Here is a 22025-nt window from a genome sequence, read left to right as displayed (position 1 = left end):
GATTATCTGATTTGAATGGATAGTCTTTTCTAATTTAAAAAATAAAAATAATAAAAATCATTGAACCGATCAAATGAATTAACAGACCAAATCAATGTTTTTTGATCAAGAACGAGTTAAGGGTAAAATAAAACAGATTGGCTAGACAGTTCATGGACCGAACAGTCCTACTGTCCGAATCAATTACAGTTCAAAAACATTGTTATAGGGTCTAGTCTTACTTTAATTAGCAAATAAAAAATATTAATTTTTTACTTGAAAAAAATAAAATATTATTCTTTTTATAATTTTGATAAATTTATTTCCCCATGGCCATGGTCATTCATCTACTCATCTTTAAAATGGTTAAAATTTACAAGCATCAATCACATGGTGCCCATTTTCCTTGTTCTTTCTCGATGATTCTCCATCGGGGGAATCTTGCGCCAGATACTACATACGAGTTTGTCGATTTTATTTATTAATTATATATAAAATTAGGGTAACTCAGCTTTGTGCAGACAAGAGACAACTAAAACATTGGGAATGGGCTTGAGAACAAGATGGATGGCCCAAGTCCATTAGTACAGAGCATTTGAAGCCCAAGTACATTATCTGTTCCATTTACAATTGGTGATTGGTCTTCGGACACCGGAGCGCCAATTCCCCACGCTTTCCATCCATCAAAATCCCAGACCACCCCTTTCCTTTTCCCTTCCTTCTATTTTCGGTCGCGGCAACGCCTTATTTTCTTCCTACCCTCACCAAACTCTCCCGGCGAATTTCAGCCGGAAGATTTCATTTCCGGCGATCGATCCGACATGGTTTCCCCAGAAAACCCTAATTGGCTCTATGATTACGGCTTGATGGACGATATTTCTGTTCCAGGCGGGGATTTTACGGCGTCGACGGCTGGTTTTCACTGGAATTCGCAGCCTCTGAATGGTTCAACTAGCGTTAGGTGCGTTGAATTTTAATGTTTTGTTTTTTGCTTCGTCCGATCGAGGTCCATGATTCTCTTAATCGTCTTGTACGTCTAGGGTTTTCTGTGCTACGATAATTGTATAACCTGACCCCTTACTGGAATTCCAAAATGCATTTGTTATTATTTTCTTTTAAGAATTTATGTATACAATTACACGAAATAATAGAAACAATTACAGAACCGGGGTGGTACTCCATGGAACTTTTTTGCAATTTATTTATTTCTATTTTTGATAATGGCTTATGTTTAGAAGGGATTTCTCGTAATTAGAAATATTTGGATTTTCGTTAATGTCTGCATCGGGATGTTTGAGTCTTTGAAACTGGAGGGGTGAAGCAGAAATTGAAAGAGAATAATTTTATTGGCTTCCCCATTCTTTGTTTTATGCTTTTCTTTCATTTGGGTAGCTAGGTGACGGTCTTTATTCATTCATGGGATGGAATAGTTCGTAGTTCCGGGTAGTGCTCTTTTTATTTTGTTTATGTTTTTGGTAGTTATTTAAGTAGCGTGTGCTTTTACGTAGTTGTAGCACTAATTCCTTTCCTTTTTATTCAGACAAGGGAGTAAACAAATAAAGATTAGTAAAAAGAAGGATACAGAAAGATAAACCAACTGAGAAAGGAAGATTAACAAGGTCAACAATGTTTGCAGGCAAAAAGAAAAAGAATAAAAAAAGGAAGCTGCGTTATTAGAAAATCCTTCTTATTCAAGCTTCCCCTAAAACTCCCGACTTTCCTAGGTTATCTCTTAAATTGATCGTGAAATACTAATAGTGGAGTAAACTATTCTGATTGGCTTTAAGAAAATAGAAGATTCTCTCGCATATTTATATAAACTTCAACTGAGAACCTCAGATCCAGAGTTAAGATATGGGAACTTATGCATAATGAATGCGTTACTGAGAACCCATGGGTGGCCCCAATAGGGAACAAAATAAAGTAACATATATTAAGATATCAAACTCATGTGAGTAAAAGACCACTGTTGCACTGGTAAGAAAGAGTGGCCTGATTTTAGTTGAAGGTCCTGAAGAAGGTAGAGGGAGGTTAAAGGAGTGTGATGAAGTATTGCAGAAATATCTTTAGATTTAGCAAAATAATAACAACCACTGACAAAGTTGAAGGGAAAAATAGGTTTCTGTAGCCCAAATAGTTGACTAGGTTTTTGTTGAGTTGAGTATCAAATACAAGCATGGAACCTTTACCTCATTGGTTCCAGGGAGGTGGCACAGATGGAGTACCTTTATTTTTTATTGCATTCCTTTTCTTTCTAACTGGTTAACTGAAAGGATAGCATCATCATCCCTATTCCAAAGTGTCTTCTCAAATTATCATAGGGGGACCTATAATCCATTTGGGATTGAACATGTAAAACATCTGAAGGATATATTATGCATTGCCTTATAAACATAAGGAAGAAAATCCAACTCCACATGTCAACTTGTCAACCATAAATGCAAAAAGTTGTGGTTCCACACTCTTCATAATTTCACAGCAATGCACAATCATGGGTATAAAAAAGCTTAGAAGTTCTTCAGTTTGGGATCTATTAGAAGGTCTCCTTCTTTGAAGCACATCTGTTATTGTATGGAAAATTGTTATCAGAACAAGAGTCATTATTTTAAAGAAAGAAGATTTGCCTGGATTTTGAGAAATGAAATTAGAGTGGTATTTTGTAAGCATTACTCTTGACTGATAATAATGTTGATAATAAGACTGCCAAACTTTAGGCTCCAAAGACTAGACTTCTTGTTGTTTGACCTATTGCTGCAATCCTTTAACTAATTGTTGATGGGTTGTTTGCACCTCCACAGGTGCATGTATAGTTTGACTTATGTATGTGGCTGGACCTCAGACTAGTCCTGGAAAGAAATATGGTTATACTTCACTTTTTTTTCCTAGACAAACTCCCAATCTAACTAGGAAAACTACCAATAACTCAAATAATCAGAAAATGGTTACCAAACATTAAGATTTTGGTTTTTTGAAAAGTGGTGATGATTTCGTTGAAAGCTTAAAGGAGAACATGCTGATGAGGGAGAGGTTCCCTTAATAGCTACAATGTAAACAGAAAGACTACAAGAACAGGAAATGTTAATTCATAACGTCATTGACCCACAAAATTCTCTACCAATGATCGTTGAGATGCCTAATTTTTCTTTGATAAATAAAAGAAAATTTTCATTAAATGGAAAAGAAAATTACAACTTGAATAGGTTCTAAGGCAACACCTAGAAGCATCTCCAAACAACATCAATAAAGAAACTTAACAGATCCAAAATCAACAACCATAATGCTACAATTTGAGTCCAGTGCCTCCCAACGTCTGTCCCCAAGCTCTTCTTTCTTGACTTGAGTCGATTCAGACAACACCAGGACCTAGAAATGCCACCAAACAAAACAGGTGATAGCAATCTCAATTCCAGACTCCTACATCCACCTTCCCTTCTGGCACCCCCTTCACTCTTCCCTCCTTCCTCCCACATCTCACCCCCTCTCCTAAAACTTTTTTTTTGTTTCGTTCTTCTCTCCTACTTCTTTCGAAAAGCTCAATAACCCTTATAACAACTCTTTCCCCTCCCAGACAGAATAAACTAAGAGAGTTACCCACCTCCACCTGTCTCTCCACAAGTTTTTCAATATCCACCTTTCCTTTTCTAGAACCCTCCTATTTCTTTAGTGTTTTCGGTTGTGATTTAGGGCTTAACATGATAAAGATGGGATGATATGAAAGATAACATGACTATCCTTAGTATGGACATACTGATAAAAAAATCCTTAGTATAAACATGAAGAGAAGAATTCCTTGATAAAATGTAGCCACTAGAACTTTTACCTTAGGAAGGAAATTCTCCTTTTGAAATGGTGTGCTTTCATTTAGTTGGATCATGGTATTTAAAAAGGTTTCATAAGCTTCCGGTAAGTTTTCTATGTGGCTATTTTCATCAACTATATGGAACGCTATTCAGTGAAAACCTTGTTTTTTTTTTATATTATTTTTAACGACTTCTTGATTTGAAGCCTTTGGATACGGAAAGTTTAAATATGCTTGTAGGTTTTCATTTGTGAGGGATGAAAAATTGAGGTAATGACTTGTTGAGAGTTGTTCAACTTTTTGTGGTTTGATCTCTTTTAAAATTTACATGACAAGCTGATGCTGAAAGGTAAGCTGCCATGCCTCTTGTTATTTGAATGCATATACTGGGTAAAACCAGTTTGGCTGGCTTTAGGGGTGATTGTGGGCTGCACTTGGTCTGATACCCAGTGTACCATCAAATCCCAGGCCAAGCCAGGCCTGAATTCTTGGTCCATGTCCCATGCTAGGTGAACCTGGGCTGGGCGTTTCCGGAAGCAACCACCTCTAGCTGGGCTGCTCTGGTTTAAAAACCAGTTAAAATAGAACTAAAAATAGAAGTAAAAATAGAAATCACATCTCTAATTAATGGTAAAATTGTGTTTCTTAGATAGACAAAAGTACCCTTTTATTTTTTTCATTATCATATACAAGGGGACTCTGGATCTGTTACAAACAAGGCATGTACAGCAGTCTACGTAACTTAAGTATGATGCATACTCTGAATCTGTACCGTTTCCAGATGCATACTCACGATTGGTATTATAGTCCATTCTACATGTCTTGTTTGTAGCAGATCCAGAGCCAAACAGTTTTGTGGTTTTTTTTCATCTTGCCAATTGGGATGCAACACATGGCATAACAGCAGAGGGTGTTATTGGTATATAGTCCATTCTACACGTCTTGTTTGAAGCAGATCCAGAGCCAAACAGTTTTGTGGTTTTTTTTCATCTTGCCAATTGGGATGCAACACATGGCATCACAACAGAGGGTGTTTGGAGATCACTATCCATATTGAGAACCTTCACAACAAATTTTTACCTTTATGGGTCTATTTACCTTATTAGGAAAAAGTATTATTTTGCTCCAGGGCCATGTCTGGGATATGGATTTCTTTTCCTGTAGCTTTCTTTTTCTTTTTCTTTTTTATTTTCAAGAAACAATGTCATTGTTCTGTTTTGAGGTAACAAGAAATATGGTAAGCATTTATTGGAAAGCATTTTCACTTCTTTTGAATAAAATGAAGAAAACTAAAGTTGTTTAGGTTTGTGTTAGTTTCATATATTTCTTTTATTTGGTTCTGTTAAATAATTTATTCCCTATGGTGGCTTGAACTCATAAAGCATACAGGAATATTGCTTCCTCTTTTCCTTCTTAACAATACAAACACATACATATAATTCTTTTTTGTTCTACTTTCTCCTTATTTTTCTTTTGACAAGAGTCTATTTGTTTCACTATTTCCAGTTTGGAAGCTGATGGTTCCTTTGGGAATTCAGATGGCCTCAAGGAAATGGGCTCCAAGAAGCGGTAAGTAATTTTTTGACTTTTTTTTTTTTTTTTTTCATTTGGCAATCAGCAAAGCAAAGTACATTATTCTGTTGAAATTACTTTGATGCATTTTTTCATGGTTGTGGTTTGGTAAGGTTTCACTTGCTTTTTGGCTTTATCTGCAAGCTCTCTGTGTGTCTGTGTTTGTCTTATGATCCCAAATTTTTTTGAAATGCCTATTGCAGGGTAAGGACTGCATCATGCAGTGCAGTTGGCTCTAAAGCATGTAGGGAGAAAATGCGGAGGGACAGGTTGAATGACAAGTATGCTATTCCTCTCCCCCTCCCTCTTGTGTCTATGTTTTGCTCTCCTCTGGCTGGGAATTACATTATTTAGTTATTGTTGTGACACTCATTTTACATGTGGTAGCTGAGTTGCTTGTAGAAATTGTTTTATGTACTATGCTATGCTACCTCACTGCCTCTTTGTTCTCCAAGTTTCAGTCATTAGACCTGCAATGCACTAAAAGAATTCCCTTTCTCATCCCCTGGATAAAGGGAGAAAAGGAGAACATTCTATTTGGTCAATCTCATCTGTATTACACTGACAGCTTTGATTGGTCAAATATGCCCCTGGTTTTAATATGATATCTCTCTCATATTTACATTGGTGTTAATGCAAGGTTCGTGGAATTGGGTTCCATCCTGGATCCTGGAAGGCCACCCAAAATGGACAAGGCTGCCATATTGAGTGATGCTGTTCGCATGGTCACTCAGTTACGAAGTGAAGCCCAGAAGCTGAAGGAGTCAAATGAGAGCCTACAGGAGAAGATCAAAGAGTTGAAGGTTAGCCTGGGTTCTATTTTCTGTTTCCTTGCCTATTTCCATGACTGAAGTTTAGTTTTTAGAGGAAGTTCCCATTAGATGTTGCTCCACATTCTCTATGGAAGTTTAGCACCATTGCTTTTCCAATTGTAGTTCTGTCTGCGGGTTCTTAGACCACATTTTGTTGTGCTGATTTTATATTTGCTGGCTTGTCCAAGATACTGGGTGAAATATCCCAAGTTCCTGCAGTTGCTTACATTGAATTTCTCTTGGCAGGCTGAGAAGAATGAACTTCGGGATGAGAAACAAAGGTTAAAAGTAGAGAAGGAGAAGCTAGAACAGCAGATCAAAACTTTGAGCGCACAGCCAACAAGCTTCCTTCCTCACCCTTCTACCATCCCAGCTGCATTCCCTGCTCAAGGCCAAGCTGCTGGCAACAAGCTGATGCCATTCATTGGGTACCCTGGAGTTGCCATGTGGCAATTCATGCCACCTGCTGCAGTTGATACCTCACAAGATCATGTTCTCCGGCCCCCTGTTGCTTAAGCTGGAAGATCTTGGTGACAGATCATCCTTATGTGTCCTGAAGAAATGTTAAGTTTTTTTTGTTGTTTTTTTTTTTTGAAATTTTCTTTGTTGACTTAGTTTTAGTTGGAAATCAGAAATAACCAGATTAGATGGGTTTAAAACGTTGGGAATTTTGTTAACTTGTTATTGTTGCTCATTTGTAAATGTCAATAATCGGATCTAGTAATTTATTTTGGATTCTTGTCTGTGCTTTTGGTACATCAGTGTTGTTCATTAGATATTTAACCTGCATATGCTATTGTTGCTCATGTCAGAATCATTTTGTTTCCTTGGGTTAATTTCATTTTCACGTGTGGTGTTGTCTGATTGCCAAGAGGGAGATCAAACTGCTCAGATCGAAGCTTGTTTTCTAGATAGGCCACCTGTAAAATTATTAGTTAACACATCATTCAAAAATTTGGTAGCACCGTCTTATGGACAAGTCCTACAGACATTGTTGTGGAGCATCATATAGTAGGATAGGATGAGTGAATACTTGTCTATAATGGTCCCGATTTTCACTTGGCCATTGGTCATGTTAGATCATTGCCTCGTTGGGGGCTCATTTGTGGGGTGTTTCTCTGATTCTCTCCGGATATCAAGTCGCACATTGGGAACATTTCCTGTACTTGTATATGCTATGATTCATGGAGAGATGTTCTTGATATGCAGCTATGGTATCCTGTGGGTAGGAGATCCGGACTGTCATGTAGGTGATTTTAAATATACACATCCATTATGGTAGTGTTCCCACAACCACAAATTGACAAATACAAAGAGAACTCCTGGAGTGATGAGATTATGATAATTGCTAACGATAGTTAACTTTATTGAGAAAACAGGAACAAGGACATAAAAACAAGAGTAGAATCCAGAGATAGAGGGCAGAGGAGGGGGGGTGGGGGGCAACTTTATTCAAATCCCCATACAATGGATTTATACTCCATACAAAATCCACAATTATTCTAGCCAATAATTCTGCAAGGACGTTTATGCCTTTGAAAACGGAGAGAACTAGGTGTTCTGTCCGGCTGCGAAGGTCAATCCTCAACATACGAACCAACGTCCTCTTAGTTTTATTCACATCATTCCTTTAAAGGTGTTTGGCGCTCTGGAATCCAAGAGAACGAGTTGTTCTGCCTGTCTCCCGAGGTCCAACTCTCCCAAATCATATTTTCATATCTCATCTAAATCACCTTTGAGAACTCTTTACCGTAGCATCATAGCTCTCCCCTTCTTGGCCCAAACTTGCGTGCGACCCAACAACAACTGTACATGAATCAAGTACCAAACCCTTACTGCTAATCAACTTTCCACTTCTAGGTATATACTCGGCCTACGGGAATAATACTCGCCTATTAACACAACTAAGTGTTGAATCCACCATGTCTTACTCAACAGGGGAGTCTGAATCCCATGTACTTCCCGCTTGTGTAGTCCTTCCATACGTTAATTGCTCCAAAGGTGGTAACCAGAACAGTACTTATAGCCATAACTGTACTGACTGAGAATACAATGAGGGAGGCCCTACCATATTTCACTATGGCCCTCTGTACTACCAGTAACCCAAGAAGTGATGCCACAAAAGTACCAATAGAAAATATGATGATTTTATTTATGTGATTCACGCCCGCCAGTAAGTATTGAACTGCAGACATTGAAGAAGAGAATAAAACCATGAAGGAACAAGTGGCAGCTGTTACCTGCACACAACAAAGCCATGACAAAGATGAAATGATGGTTACTTATATGAAGCATCAACTTTTGGAGTTTGTGAATGCTTTGAGATGCTGAAGGAAAAGTTTTTGCAAAATTGTGGAGTTCTGGCAATTATTGCAACGGTGTTTGAAAAGGAGAAGCACTGTAGTTAAGTCATTAATCAAACTAATGAAACCTTGAATCTCCCACAAAATGAAGTAATATTGCAGTGGTTAAAGTGGTGATATGATGCAAAGAAGGGAAAGGGTGAAGGAGATGCATTGGAGATGGGCTTGAGTATAGAAGTGAAAATGACGCGACTTCCTCTTTTGAGATGCTCGAAGTGGTATGAAATGGGTTAGAAACAGAGAACAAGGTTTCAGGTTTGAAAACAAAAAACACATACACAACCATAAGCATGTTTTTGGTGTTTTTGTTTTGAGAAAAAAAGTTGTTTTGATTTGCTTTTTTGTAAGTGGCAAGTGGCAACAAGAAAAACAATTCACTTTGTAAAACACCCTCTTAATTTATGAGGAGGCTTAAAAAGTCTTCGTTTAACACCTTAAAAAGTCTTCGTTTTCAAGGCCTAAGGGTAGGGGTGGCAACGAGTCAAGCTTTTCACGAGCTGCTCGAGCTCGGCCCGTTAAAAGCTCAGCTCGGCTCGGTTTCAACCGAGCTCGAGCTCGAGCCCAATTTATAGGCTCGATTAATAAATGAGCCAGGCTCGAGCCTAATAGAGTTCGACTAGTGAGGCTCGTGAGCCGATATATATATATATATATATATATAATAAAATTATAGAAAATAATACATATAATAAAAATATTACAATTCTTTATTATAATTCTTAATTTTTTAAATATCAAATAAAAATATTTTTTATATATAATTTTTTATTTTATAAAATATTTTTCCTCAAATCGAGCTCGAGCTTATGAGTTTTTCACTTGAGTCGAGCTCGAGCTCAATATTCTAGCTCAAACTAAACTCGAGCTCGAGCTCGAGCCTCGTACTATTCGGCTCGGCTCAGCTCAAATCCACCCCTACCTAAGGGCTTAAGTCCCACCTTGTATATTATAAGGTGGGAAGGAATTGGGTCCCTGTTCGCTTTTCGGTAAGTTATTTATCCAGGTGAATGCAATTACCAAGTACGTTCTTTTTTTTTGGGAAACACTTACCTACCCAGATAAGTGTATTTACTTATGTTCTTTTATTTCCTAAGTAAAAAAAGGCAATGACCATTTTAGCCATAAAAATCTATTATTAAAAATGACATTTTTATCCCATTCAAGTATTGATAACTTTCCCCTCTCAGGTGAGGAAATTATTTACCCACCTAGGAGAATAAACTTTTCCTGATCCCCACATTAATATGAAAAAAAACATGAGATTCTTGATCAATGAGAAACAAAATCTCATTCACCAACATTCACCTTCTCATTCACCAAAAAAAAAAAAAAATCACCTTCTCAAAATCCAAAAAAGAATGCCCCCTGGTGTAGCCAGCCTAAGGAGAGCAATAATGGTGGAAGCCCCAAATAGTCAACCATAGGCTTTCTATTTGTTGATTGATTTTAATGGTTGTGTAGGGCAGTCATGCCTTTGTTACCCAAAATAGGGCTGGCTACCACATGAATCTCTATACCTAATTGTTTTATTTCTATTTGGGTGATAAACAACAATTACATGTTTCTTAGATGCGCAAGCTTGATTTTGAATACCGCCATCGGAAAATATCTTTGATTATCAATCCATTACTCAATTAGTTTTAGCCTAAGAGAAGCCTAGCAAAAGAATAATCTTCTAAGAATACTAGAAATATGCGAGAAGAAATAGCTTTCTCTAAACCGCCCTTTATATTTGCTTAGCAAATTAACAAATCATAAATTCTGACACAACATGACAACAATATTTATTTTAGCCTTTACAAACAAAGAAAAACACCTACACACATATATGTATGACAACAAAATACAGGAAAGAATATGGAATTTACCTCTGGCAATATACCGACTTGAAGAAGAAGTGGGCTTATTAGCATTCCACCTCCAATACCGAAGACACCACCCAGTCCTCCTGCTAGGAGTGCCATTATTGGAAAAAGAAGCTTGGATGAAGGCTGCCTTGTAATTGGGACTCCTATCTTTTTCAAGGAAAAAAATAAATAAAAACTTGGAGTTTTAACCAAATTTAACCTCAGAATGACAAAGCAAAATGGGTGTTTTGATAGAGCTCAATATACAATTAATTGTATACCTGCTTATGGGAAGCTTGACCTTGTTCTCTTGTGTGGTATAGTATCCATGCGGTAAAAATTATGGCAAGAGGAACCTGCGATGCAGAGATGGTCCAATATGCGACTCCACATGGCTCAATTTGTATTATGCTCTGTAACAATTTTGAATAGTTGCAAAGTTAGTAAGTGCTATACTATACTAGATACATTATACATGAGGATGACTAAACTTTATAGAGAACAGATATTCTCATTCTAGAATTAGGGGTGCGTAAAAAAGGACGTGGATTGAAGTAGGGAAAACGTACATGATAACTCAAAGTTTAACAGAAGACATGAATCATGATCTTTCAGAGTTTACCCCAGAAATTGCACTCATGCGGGCAACCCCAAATAAATGAAGCTTTGCTTCAGGCTTTTTTGGTTGCACAAGATGATGACAGTAAGCCAGTCAATGGAGTACAGAACTCAATCTAATTATTTTGGGTTTGGATTATCCGTTAATCCAGTGATTAAATTTTATGTAATATATAATCATCATCATCTAAGCCTTATAGTTTTATCATCATCTAAGCCTTACCCAAACTATAATGAATATGCCATATTATACTTGTATTAATTAATTATTTATTTAGAAGTCAAAGAGTGATTAATTTATTTTAATCCAACCTGATTACAGCCTTACTGACATGCTGAGCTTCCATGCACCTGGTTTCGCCATCAGTGACGTATCCCATTAGTTTGAGACTTACCCTAGTAATATTGCTTGACTTTCTAATAGAAAGGGTAAAAGAACTCCATTTCTAATGTGCAGAGTGCTTTTAGGTGAAACTTGCCACATGGAATGAACATTCTAACTCCCCCCATTTTGATCCCTGCCAAACTTTCCACTTAGCATTTCCCTAACTTGAAGATCCTAACTTCCTATTCATCCACGAGACACCCATAAGTCACAATTACAGCAGGACAATACAATAGTATCATTTTCAGTTGGATGGACAATACAATGGTATCACATGGAGGGGGGAAATTTCCTTTACATCAATCATGTCTTTGTACCATGTAGCACTTTGATTTATATGCATTTAATTGATGGATAGAGAGTTGAAGAATGATCCAGCCTCCTAAAAAAGTCCAGATGACAACATATAACCCTTTAATTAATATTCTGCACATATCTGCACTGAAAGATGGGTCGTGAATGGTGAATTTAGGGTGGGGTAGGGAATTTTTTGTCGGTAAAATAGAGAGTGGGCCCTCCAGAAGACAGTGGCATTGAACCAGTGGACTGGGGTTGCATGGAATGGTGGGAACTTATTCCGATATAGGGTGGCCTATGGTGGTGCTATGCTATGGTTACGAGGACAAAAAACGTTCCTTTCATGGCAGCGCAGCTGCCCCACGGTGATTCAAAACTTATCCCCCCCCCCCCCCCAAAAAAAAAAAATAATAGAATTGCAGACATCAGGGCAGAGGAAAGAAGAAAGAAAGAGCGGTACCTGTCCATCTTCTGCTTTCTTGTCTCCACGGATGAGTTGAAGTGCAAAGAAGGAAAACCATATCATAACCAAAATCCCTAGTTTCTTCCAGGGAACCTCGAAACCGCCTTCTTCTCTTCCACCCAAAAGAGGCTGTTTCAAGCTCTCCTCTCCTCCGTTTCCATCACAAACCTCCTCTTTCACAGACCCAATTCTTGATTCTTCCTCAGACCCATTTAACCACGCCTCGTCAGATTCAGATTTCCAATACGAGAAACCGGATTTACATGTTTTGAATGTAGTCCAAGCAATAAAAACAGCGAATAGAATGGTAATCAGCCACTCGGGGAAGATAATATTGCAGATAACACCAATACTCACTCCCAAAAGCATGCACGGCTCTGATAGGAGTACTATATCATAGTCAGTCAAGACCTTACCCCCATATTTGGGGTTCTTGAAATAAAAGTTGCAGAAGACGTTGGCAACTGACCCTGCTGTGACCATGAAAGCCGAGAAACTTGAAGCTGTTTTCAGGTCCAGACCCGCCACTATATTCAGTATGGGTACGAACAATCCACCACCACCAATCCCACCCGCACTAGATATAGACCCGGCCATGAAGCAGAGGACAGCTGCTAAAATAATCGGGACTGATAAACCTTTCTGGGTGTTTTGGAGTTCAATCTGGTGTGCCCTCCATTGAGAGATCTGGTTGATGAACTGAGTTGCATTGAAGGGGTTCGAAGTGGATTGGATTCGCTTTGCATAGGAGTGATTGAAAATGATGAAAAAGGTTAAAGGGAGAAATACCCATTTCAGAAAGCAGAGAGACCTCATTTGCTATCGTGGGTTTTGGCGTTTGAAAACTCCAGGATCTCTCTTGCATCTGTTGGTTGTGGCCACTCTTAAATAAATAGACGGATTGAAGGAAAACAATTAATCACTCAATACATGGACTCTACTCATAAAGAAGACAAAGACAAGAAGAGAACGGAGAGTCCGTTACGAACCTCCGTTCGTGGACTTGGTTTCCTACACGATAGCTGCTGTGTGTAGGGAGTAAGGACGAGCTTGACTCCTGAACTTTTACTTACGTTTTAAAAGGTGAGAACTGAGAAGTTCCGCAACATCAATGTCTATATTCTATGGAGAAAAGTTTCTACAGAAATAGTTGCTGGTTAAACACAGCCATTCCATTACCTCGAGTATATTCTCGCTCTTTCCTGGAAGGAGGGAAAGGCTCCTTTTGACGGTGGATATAATTATGCCAAACCAAAACCTCTCCCATGTTCGAATTTCGAAATAATGTCAAAGCTGTCAAGTGATGACATGGGTGGGTGACGTGGTTTTGTTTTGCCAGCTGTTAACATTTACTTAACACATAAACTATAGTTTGTTGTTAGTTAGGCTAGGCATGAGTCAAGTAGCACCCGAATGACCGAATCCAATGCCAAAAGAATCAGTAGCGTCCCAACCTGCCACCCACCCAGAGTCCAGAGACAAAACGTCCTCATCTCTCTCATATGGGTGGGGCCCTTACAGAAACCCAAGCGTACAATGCTGCTCCACACAACTAGGCTTCACCAATCAGCAAGCAACAATCAAGCAAAGGCTAAAATTATTTTTGTTATTTCCTTATTTTACAATCAATTGTCGCTTGTAACTTGCAGGGGATACCTTTGCCTAGTTGCCAGATCACCTCACCTGACAAAACAATTTGGCCAGCACGTTCATTGCTTCTAATGAGTAATAATAATAATAATAATTGCCTAACATTCTAATTGGTTGAACTCTTTTAGGTATGAAATTGCCCAGTGATGAAAAAAAATATCAGACGGGGGGATGGGTTGAGTCTTACATGTTTGCAAGTTGCTGGAATCTGAGTCAGCTAGATAAAGTTGCTATGTTTTTAGCTTTTTTTTTTTTTCTTTTTTTTTTATTTTATGGATGGATTTCTACATTTTTACTAGATCATTGGTTGGTTGAGTTACTAAAGATATATAGAGATAATCTTAGTTTAACAAATCTCATAAAACTGATTTTAATCTCCAAAACAATCTCAATCTAAATCTAATTGCAACCATTTGATTTAGACATGTACCTTTTTTGTTTCTACCAATCAAAGACCTGACATATCACCTAATTAAACCCCCTTATTTTTACCAAAAAATCCTTTCTACTTTTTCTTTTTTACAAAAAATAAAAGAATTCCTAGTACTGGTAAACTGATACAGCCAAACACCAGCAAAGGGTGTATCCATGTTTAAAAAGTATATTAAAACAAATAAAATATTTCATTTAGCTTAGATCCCAATGTAACTGACTGAAAAATCCGATTGACTATATTAAATTTTTAATTAATCCAAAAAGAGTTCCATCTAAAATGGCATGAGTCCCCGATAGTCAAACTTTTTTTTTTTTTATAATTTCTCTTTTACTTTTTACATTCTGAACGGTTACATTAAAAAAATTGCTAATTTGCATCCTGCAATCATCGTCTTATTAGTGGTAAGATGAGTTGGGCAAGTTTAATTAGTTCCCCCATTAGTGGGTCGTCCAGGTTGGATCATGTGCATGCACACATGGTGATTCAATTTTACGGCAATTAATTTGATAATAATTGAACTTCTCTCTCTCTCTGTATGAGAACTCCACCACCCAAGAATTGATTCTGAACCAGTTTCCATTGTTTAATTCAATGAAACGAGTGACGTACCTCATTTTTTCTTGATTTGGTCTTGTATTCAGAGTATGAGCTTCTCTCATAGCATCTTGTTTACAGATAATCTTGGCTCATATATAAAAAGCAGTGGGCCTAAACCTGTATAATGCAGTAAGATTTTGCCTCTTCTTCTTCTTTATTAATTTTCTACACAAATTGGTGGATTTCACTTATATAAGGCTGGTATTAGGTTAATGATATCTGCCTTGTCACAGATTACTGTTGATTTCTTTAATTTTCTTTTGGTAAGACTTAATTTGTAGGCGGCTAATATAAAGGTTTTATATTGCACAACACAAATCATCTATACAAACGTTCCTTTTCAACTCGATCTCTAAGGGTTGGTTCGGTGATTTCATTTTCGTTTTCTGAAGGGGCACGTTAATATATATATATATATATATATATTTTTTTGGAATTTTTTTATCTCCTTCAAATAGGTAATTAGGACCCTAACACGCAACCTATTGTCGCAAACTGGCAATGCATATTGTCATATTTACCTAAAATCTGAAGTTGCTGAATTAAATGACTTATTATTAAGGAGGAGGAGTTTTCTAACTGAATCTTGAAGTTGGGTTAATACTACATTTTGGTCCGTTTATTTATAAATTTCTCACTTACCTGAGTAGATGCGCTTACACATGTTTCCTAGGCAATACCTAGTTGGATAAGTTTATTTATTCATGTTCTTTTGATTTTCAGGTAAATAATATAATGACCTTTTCACCCATATAAAATTAATGTTAAAAGGATAAATTTGTTCAATTATATTTTATAAACTTTTATTCCAAGTGAAAAAATTATTTACTTAGGAGATGAATAAACTTGATCTAGGTAAATGAAATTCTTTATCGCGAAATTCATTACTTAATACAAAAAGAACATTATAAAATTGATCAATATAAAAGAGATACCTATTGATCACACGTACGAAACCTTAAATCATTATCATTATCACCTAAGCCTTATCATTATATAGGGTCAACTACATGAATTCTATTGTAACTACCATTGATATATCCATTGTTAAATTAAATTATGAGCGTTTAAATCATCTTTCATTACCTTTCCTCATGCCTATTTGTATTTCATAATAGGTGACGTATTATGAAAGAGTGTTGTAACTTGTAAACGCGATAATTTATGCACATGATGAAACTATTTTAGCCTACTTTTACGATCCTTTTTATCATCTATTACAGATATATTTGAAGATTCCTTAGAATTATATATCAAGTGATTTCATTTATGATAAGAGTAATAAGTCATTTATTAACCACTTCAACTGTTATCAAGTCAGGGTTGGGCTGTGAACTGTGATAATAATAGTTTGAGATAACAATGAATTGCAAATTAAAGGGTTTCATGAAATCATTGCAAAACAGGTTGCCCTTTGGCCCGCATCATGGAAATTGCCTTTTGCAGATCTTTCAACGTCAGTTTCGAGATTCGAGAATTTATCAATTTTGTTTGTATACGAGAAAATACAGACTACATGTGACAGATTAACGGGTGAAGCAGTAGGTATATGTGAAGCTAATCAGTGCACAACACTTGTTCATTCCACTCTCCTTCAATTCAACATTTCTACTTCTAGCTTGATGAGAACAGTTCAGTGATGGGATTCCATGACTACCTCTCTGCAATTAGTGGGCTTCGGCTGGCAACATGAACTTTTAAAGTTGAGGAGGCAAGAGGGGGTCCATTTCTCTGCAGCCCAAGTGGGTCGGCTTCAGGGCTTGTGAGTTGGGAGTTGGGACATTGGCTTTTGTTAGTGCACTAGAAAATGACAGCCCCAACGTTCGATTAATCTTCTACTAGAACCCTCTAAAAGTAGTGAGTCTAGTGGTACGCCCATGTTATGTTATGGTGGATGAGCTGAATTTGATTGATGCATGTGTTGCCGATGGCTTAGAACTTTATTGCTGTTTTACAGGCTGTGGCTAATAAAGAATAAACTAAAATCCCTACAAAGAGCTTTTGGTAAACAAAGCTCAAAGGCCTGAGCCTGGAAATGGGCTTTTCAGTCTCAAATGAATAGCGCAACGGACCGGGCCCAATTGGAGTACTTTAGCATGGACCTCTTTTTTCATGTCAGTGTCACCATGTCCTGGTTTGGCCCTGTTAGTGACCACGTCAGATCCCATGCGCATCATGCATCTACAGATTCAGTTTGATAAGCATTCCTCTCACAACAGGATAATAGTTATCCTTTTCTTTCCTAGTATTGTAATTTGTATTGAACTATACCTCTTTGTAATCAGTTCAACCAACAAAAATCAATAAAAACAATTCGTCTTTTTAACGTTTTCTCATAGGCCCATAAGTCTCCAAATCGGCAACAACCGATTTGAGAGTCGAAAGGATGAAGTTAGCTTTGTGTCTTCACTCGGGGATGACGAATTCCATAGCCATTCGATCAGCAAAACAAAGAAAAACAGGTTAATAACCACAATATATTGTGTTCTCGTGAAATTGAAAAGAAAAGTAGAAATTCATATATATCTCAATCTTTCTCTGGCATTTCTTTTAAAAAAGATTCTACATTTCTACTTGACAATTTAGTTCGTGGGACCAATTGAGATGCAGAAGCAGAACAGTGCTCGATTAATTTTCATTGGAAAGAAAAGCCAAAACAGGGAGACAGGTGGCATCTACAAAAAATGGCATCTTATTCCTTGTCATATTAAACTTGTTATGTTGAAGTATAATTTGATCCAGTAGTACTAAATACCAGTGCAGGTGGTGAAGGGGTCCGTAGGCTTGAGTTGGTATTGAGCATGGTATTGACAGTGGACATTGATGGGCGATCAGTGAAAACCTCTTCAACACATAATAACCCAATATGAATACATCTGAACACCTCAGTCATTTCACATGATTCGACCATTGCTGGATCTATCAGTTTTAGAATTGTTCCCTCTCTCCAGTTCCTCCATATCTACAGAGTTCAAATTTAACTCTCACCAGCTATTTATAGGGGTTGCAATTCCTCGTATGAAAACAATGAATAAGTTGAAATGGTGTACTTACATAGCTCAGAAGACCTTGCCCATGTTCTAGTTCAAAGAAATTAGAATTCCTTTGCCCACTCACAATCTCCAGAAGTATAACCCCAAAACTAAAGACATCAGATTTAACTGAGAAGTTTCCATGCATTGCATATTCTGGTGCCATATATCCACTGCATATAAAAACAGTAACTTGATAAACTCATAATCTACATTCAATGGAAACTATAACAATGTTTAGTACCTTAACATTGGACTCGTTGAGAGCTCACGTAGGAGAAAAATAAAGGAGAACAGACAAAAATGGAAGAAACAAAGAAACTGAAAAACCCAAATGCAATTAATAAACTTCTAGGTCTATGGGATGTCTGTTAAGGATTGATTCCTCATTGGGGTTGGGGGGGGGGGTCCCTATGAGGCTATGACACCTTACCCAGAAGGCCCTGTTTTTTATCTCAAAGGTGGGTGATCCAAAGAAGAGCAGAAGAATAGAAGGGGCTTACTATGTTCCTGCAATTCTGCTTGTAATGCCTTGAGTGTAATCTCCTTGGAAGAGCCTTGCCATGCCAAAATCAGCAATTTTGGGACAAAAATCTCTGTCTAACAAAATGTTGTTTGTTTTCAAATCACAGTGAATGATTCTGCATGGAGAATCCTCATGTAGATAAAGAAGACCCCTAGCAATTCCTTTGATGATTTTGTAACGCTTAGACCAATTTAATTGTACCCGTTTGGTTGAATCTGCATACATTGCATCATATACTTTATATAAAGTTTGAGAAGAACAAAAATTAAGTGGAGGTTTGGTATCTTTTTTCTGCTCCAAAATTTTCAGTATTTTGAATGAAGATTTTCCTGATTTCTTATACATAAGTGAAAAGTAATGGTATATAGGTTTAGGAACAAACCAAACAAAAAGGTGTCTAGGCTTTTGTTTGGTACATATTCATAAACAAGGATTCTCTCCCTTTCTTCAATGCAACAACCCAGTATTCTGACAAGGTTCTTGTGTTGTAGTTTTGCAGCTAAAGCTACCTCATTCTTGAATTCCTGTATCCCTTGCCTCGAGTTGTTAGACAGACGTTTTACAGCTATTTCTTTTCCATCCAACAACTTCCCCTGCAAAACTCAAGTAAGTAAATAGGTCTATACCTTGCAAATTAATGAATGAAGCCATACATAGAAGCCCATTCTGAGAGCTAAATTCTTGATAGTTCTGCAAGGCACTGCAGTGTAATGGTACCTTATAAACAGGGCCAAACCCCCCTTCTCCAAGCTTATTTGCATTGGAGAATTTTGCCGTGGCAGCTTCTATAGTATCTAACTTGAAGTAAAGTGCTTCTATGGTTTCCATTTCTTTCCAAACTGCATCAAGTATATTCAAAGAAATTTAGATCTGAAATAGGATGGGTTTTACAAGAAATTCTCAAATGCAATGACATTACCCCTGGGTTTCTTCTTCTCACTTCTCATCATCAAAAAAATGAAGATGCCAGAGAAAGCCACTACAGTCACGATTACAGTAGGTACGAGAATAGCAACAAGGTATCTTGATCTCGATGAGCACCTTCTACAGGTTGTACCTGGATAAAAGGGGAAGACATTTACTCATTCAATCCATATTAAACGAAGAATCTGTTCATACTAACACAGTTTCTTCCTACTTTTTCCTCCTTTGATAGCCAATAGTACTGCAACTGAAAACTTACCGCCTGAAGTTGAGGGACTTGTTCTTGTTGTATTTGTTTGGGGCTGTGGTGCAGGTGATTTATCTGGGGTTGATACCTCAAAGAATGGATGAAGTTCATATCTCAAAATGCAGCTCCCTAGAAGAATTCTCGCTCCCTGCCACTGTTGCAACAGTCTGGAATCAATGAAAGAGCAGTTTGCAAACATAGACTGCAATCATCTTCAGATAAGTCTCTTGTACACTGGACCAGACCATATATCTTCAGAAATGAGTCAAAACTCACCGATCCAGTGGCAAAGAGGAGTTTAGATGGATCAGAAACAGCTTGGGATGAAAGATTGGTTATCAAGTTAACCAAAATCTGATTAAGCCGATTGGGGTCCGTTACGTTGTTTTCATTCCACATGAATTTCTTGTCTTGGAGGTCGTTGGTGGAGAAAAAGTTGTGATCAGAGTAGCGTAGCATGCATACTTCATACCATATAACCCCAGACTTTCTACCAGAGCATCCTTGTATTATCTCTTCACTTGCCTTCTCAAGACAAGTACGGCATTGTTCGACTGGAATATCGCCTCTGCAGAGTCCAAGTCCGAAGACAGTGTTGGGGTTTTCTCCCAGGGTGGCATTGTAGAAGCCTGTGGTTGAACCATTAATCGCAAGAGAAGGAAGGAGGACCCTGAGGTTGGACTCGAAAGTGTTCCCAGCAGTGTAATTTTCTGCACCTTGGCAAGATGTGCCAATTAAATCGGAGTCCGTGGTGCTCTTGACAATTGATAGCCATGAAAATAAGATAACAAGGAAAGAAAAGGATTGTCCTGGTTTTAGGAAACAGAACATCTCTGGAACTGCAATAGGGAGAAAGAAGAGTTAAGTTGTACAGAGATGAAGATAAGAGTAGTTTCCTTCTAGCGTTTAATGGGAGATGCGGTGTTTGAATTTCCATACTTTGACTGTAATATCGCTTGACCAGGACCCGCACCAGTGCCAGGTTAAACTCACCATAACTTTTCAAAAATCAAAACGTCAGGTAACTTCACGTTAAACGTTAGTAGATCACCATTTTACCCTTTCTTATATTTGACCCATTTTTCAATATTTCAGAAATACCCTTTTATTATTCAACCCAAAACCCATTTTTCAGTTTTCTTGGGGTTCTTTCAATCACCACAATGAGAGGCAAAAGGCCTCTCAACAAGTAGAAATCTTAATTTGGGCCGGGCTATTAATGTTCCTCGTAACCACCCAAAAGTTCTCGAAGCTACGGCAGTTAGGGAGGCCCTAAGGCTGACCATAGATGAAGGAATCAAATCAATTTGGTTAGAGGGAGATGCACAACAGATTATTAATCTCCTCTTGGACCAATCTTTAATCTTTAGGTCCCTTAGAGGCTACATCATGTTTTGGCTGATTGAAGGAACCTGTTGCATGACTTTGATCATTATTGCATCTCCTTCATTCATTGTACGGGTAATACTGTGGCTCATTCTATAGCGAAACATGCCTGTTCTATTTTAAAGTCAAATACTTGGTCCGTTTTTCCTTCATTTCTTTTACCTTACTGTTGAAAGATTCATTGCAATGAAACTGTCCTACGGCTTCTAAACTGATTTCAACTTCGGAGTTGGAAAAGCCCAGGTGGATTTGACAGGAAGTCTAGGTGATATGGAAGACGAACCGTTGGTTAGACTTGTTCGACTGTTTGAATCAACCAGGAAGTGACCTATATCGCGTATCAAGTTCGCATGGACGTCAAGCCTATTATGATCTCTGCGGATGTCAAAATGCCCTCTAAACTGATTTCAACCTCGGAAAGCATGCAACCAGTTTTCCTAGGAGCCGTTGGATCACGTAGATCTCGACCGTTGGTTCTCGGATATAGTAGTTATAAATAAGGGCCGAAGGGCCCATGTTCTTCGCCACAAAACCGCAAATCCAAAGCCCTTGAGGTCACGTTCAAGTATCCCAGTTCGGTGTCAGCTATTCCTGGGTCCAAGGTCGTCTTGCTTTTTTCGGTCTTCTTTTGGTGAATTCGTCTCCCTTTGCTTTCGATTCCGTTGTCCTTTCTATTAGTATGTCTAGCCTTAGCTTAGATAGCCTTCTAGATGAGAGCGGTGAGTCCGTTGGGGCGAGGTGGGGACCTCAGCACAGACCATGGAGCCTCATCCTCCCGAGGTGGGTACATTGGCACAGGATGTGGACTCCAATCCGTTTGAGGCAAACTCACCTCGGCGAGAGCGAGAAGCCTCCGACAAGTTAGCCTCCACTTCACAGCGGGGTCACCTGTCAAACAGTTTCGGTCTGTCTACAATGACAGTGGACAGACTCCTATCTTTAGTAGTTCGGTATAGACTTCCCAATGACTTTGTATACAGTATTCCCTTAGGCAACTTTCCTTGGGATCATGATCATGACGAGATTGTGGTCTTCGAGAAGTAGCTCATAGTTGGGCTGTGTCTTCCACTCCATCCTTTCATAATCGAACTC

At 38.0% G+C, this 22025-nt stretch overlaps 3 protein-coding genes across 4 annotated transcripts; 1 reads left to right on the top strand and 2 right to left on the bottom strand.

Moving 5' to 3' along the window:
* The first annotated feature begins 607 nt into the window (after positions 1-607).
* ILR3 (basic helix-loop-helix (bHLH) DNA-binding superfamily protein) lies at positions 608-6968 on the top strand. Of its 2 annotated transcripts, XM_088904215.1 has the most exons (6): positions 619-940; positions 4019-4048; positions 5285-5347; positions 5554-5631; positions 5991-6153; positions 6409-6968. In XM_088904215.1, exons 1-6 carry the CDS (start codon positions 801-803, stop codon positions 6676-6678), a joined length of 744 nt encoding a protein of 247 aa, XP_088760341.1. In that variant the 5' UTR covers positions 619-800; the 3' UTR covers positions 6679-6968. The 2 variants fall into 2 exon arrangements, with proteins under 2 accessions (XP_010267809.1, XP_088760341.1); XM_010269507.2 differs by lacking the exon at positions 4019-4048 and having other exon boundaries at positions 608-940.
* A 530-nt stretch (positions 6969-7498) lies between these two features.
* LOC104604926 (sulfite exporter TauE/SafE family protein 2-like) lies at positions 7499-13368 on the bottom strand. The gene is made up of 4 exons (XM_010269506.3): positions 12133-13368; positions 10654-10785; positions 10394-10540; positions 7499-8402 (listed from the first exon to the last, which is right to left on the bottom strand). The coding sequence occupies exons 1-4, from the start codon at positions 12949-12951 to the stop codon at positions 8094-8096; spliced, it is 1407 nt and encodes a 468-aa protein (XP_010267808.1). The 5' UTR covers positions 12952-13368; the 3' UTR covers positions 7499-8093.
* Positions 13369-17227: 3859 nt separating this feature from the next.
* Positions 17228-20516, bottom strand: LOC104604925 (cysteine-rich receptor-like protein kinase 10). Its single transcript, XM_010269505.3, has 8 exons — positions 19824-20516; positions 19560-19701; positions 19296-19433; positions 19094-19215; positions 18759-18969; positions 18354-18591; positions 17873-18023; positions 17228-17780 (listed from the first exon to the last, which is right to left on the bottom strand). Exons 1-8 carry the CDS (start codon positions 20376-20378, stop codon positions 17535-17537), a joined length of 1803 nt encoding a protein of 600 aa, XP_010267807.1. The 5' UTR covers positions 20379-20516; the 3' UTR covers positions 17228-17534.
* Between the last annotated feature and the right edge of the window lie 1509 nt (positions 20517-22025).

The sequence above is a fragment of the Nelumbo nucifera genome, chromosome 1, assembly GCF_055504915.1.
Source record: "Nelumbo nucifera cultivar China Antique chromosome 1, China Antique-T2T, whole genome shotgun sequence".
In the NCBI taxonomy this organism is placed as follows: Eukaryota; Viridiplantae; Streptophyta; class Magnoliopsida; order Proteales; family Nelumbonaceae; genus Nelumbo; species Nelumbo nucifera.
The sequence above is the reverse complement of the archived record's forward strand: the minus strand, read 5'-3'. Positions and strand labels throughout refer to the sequence as shown.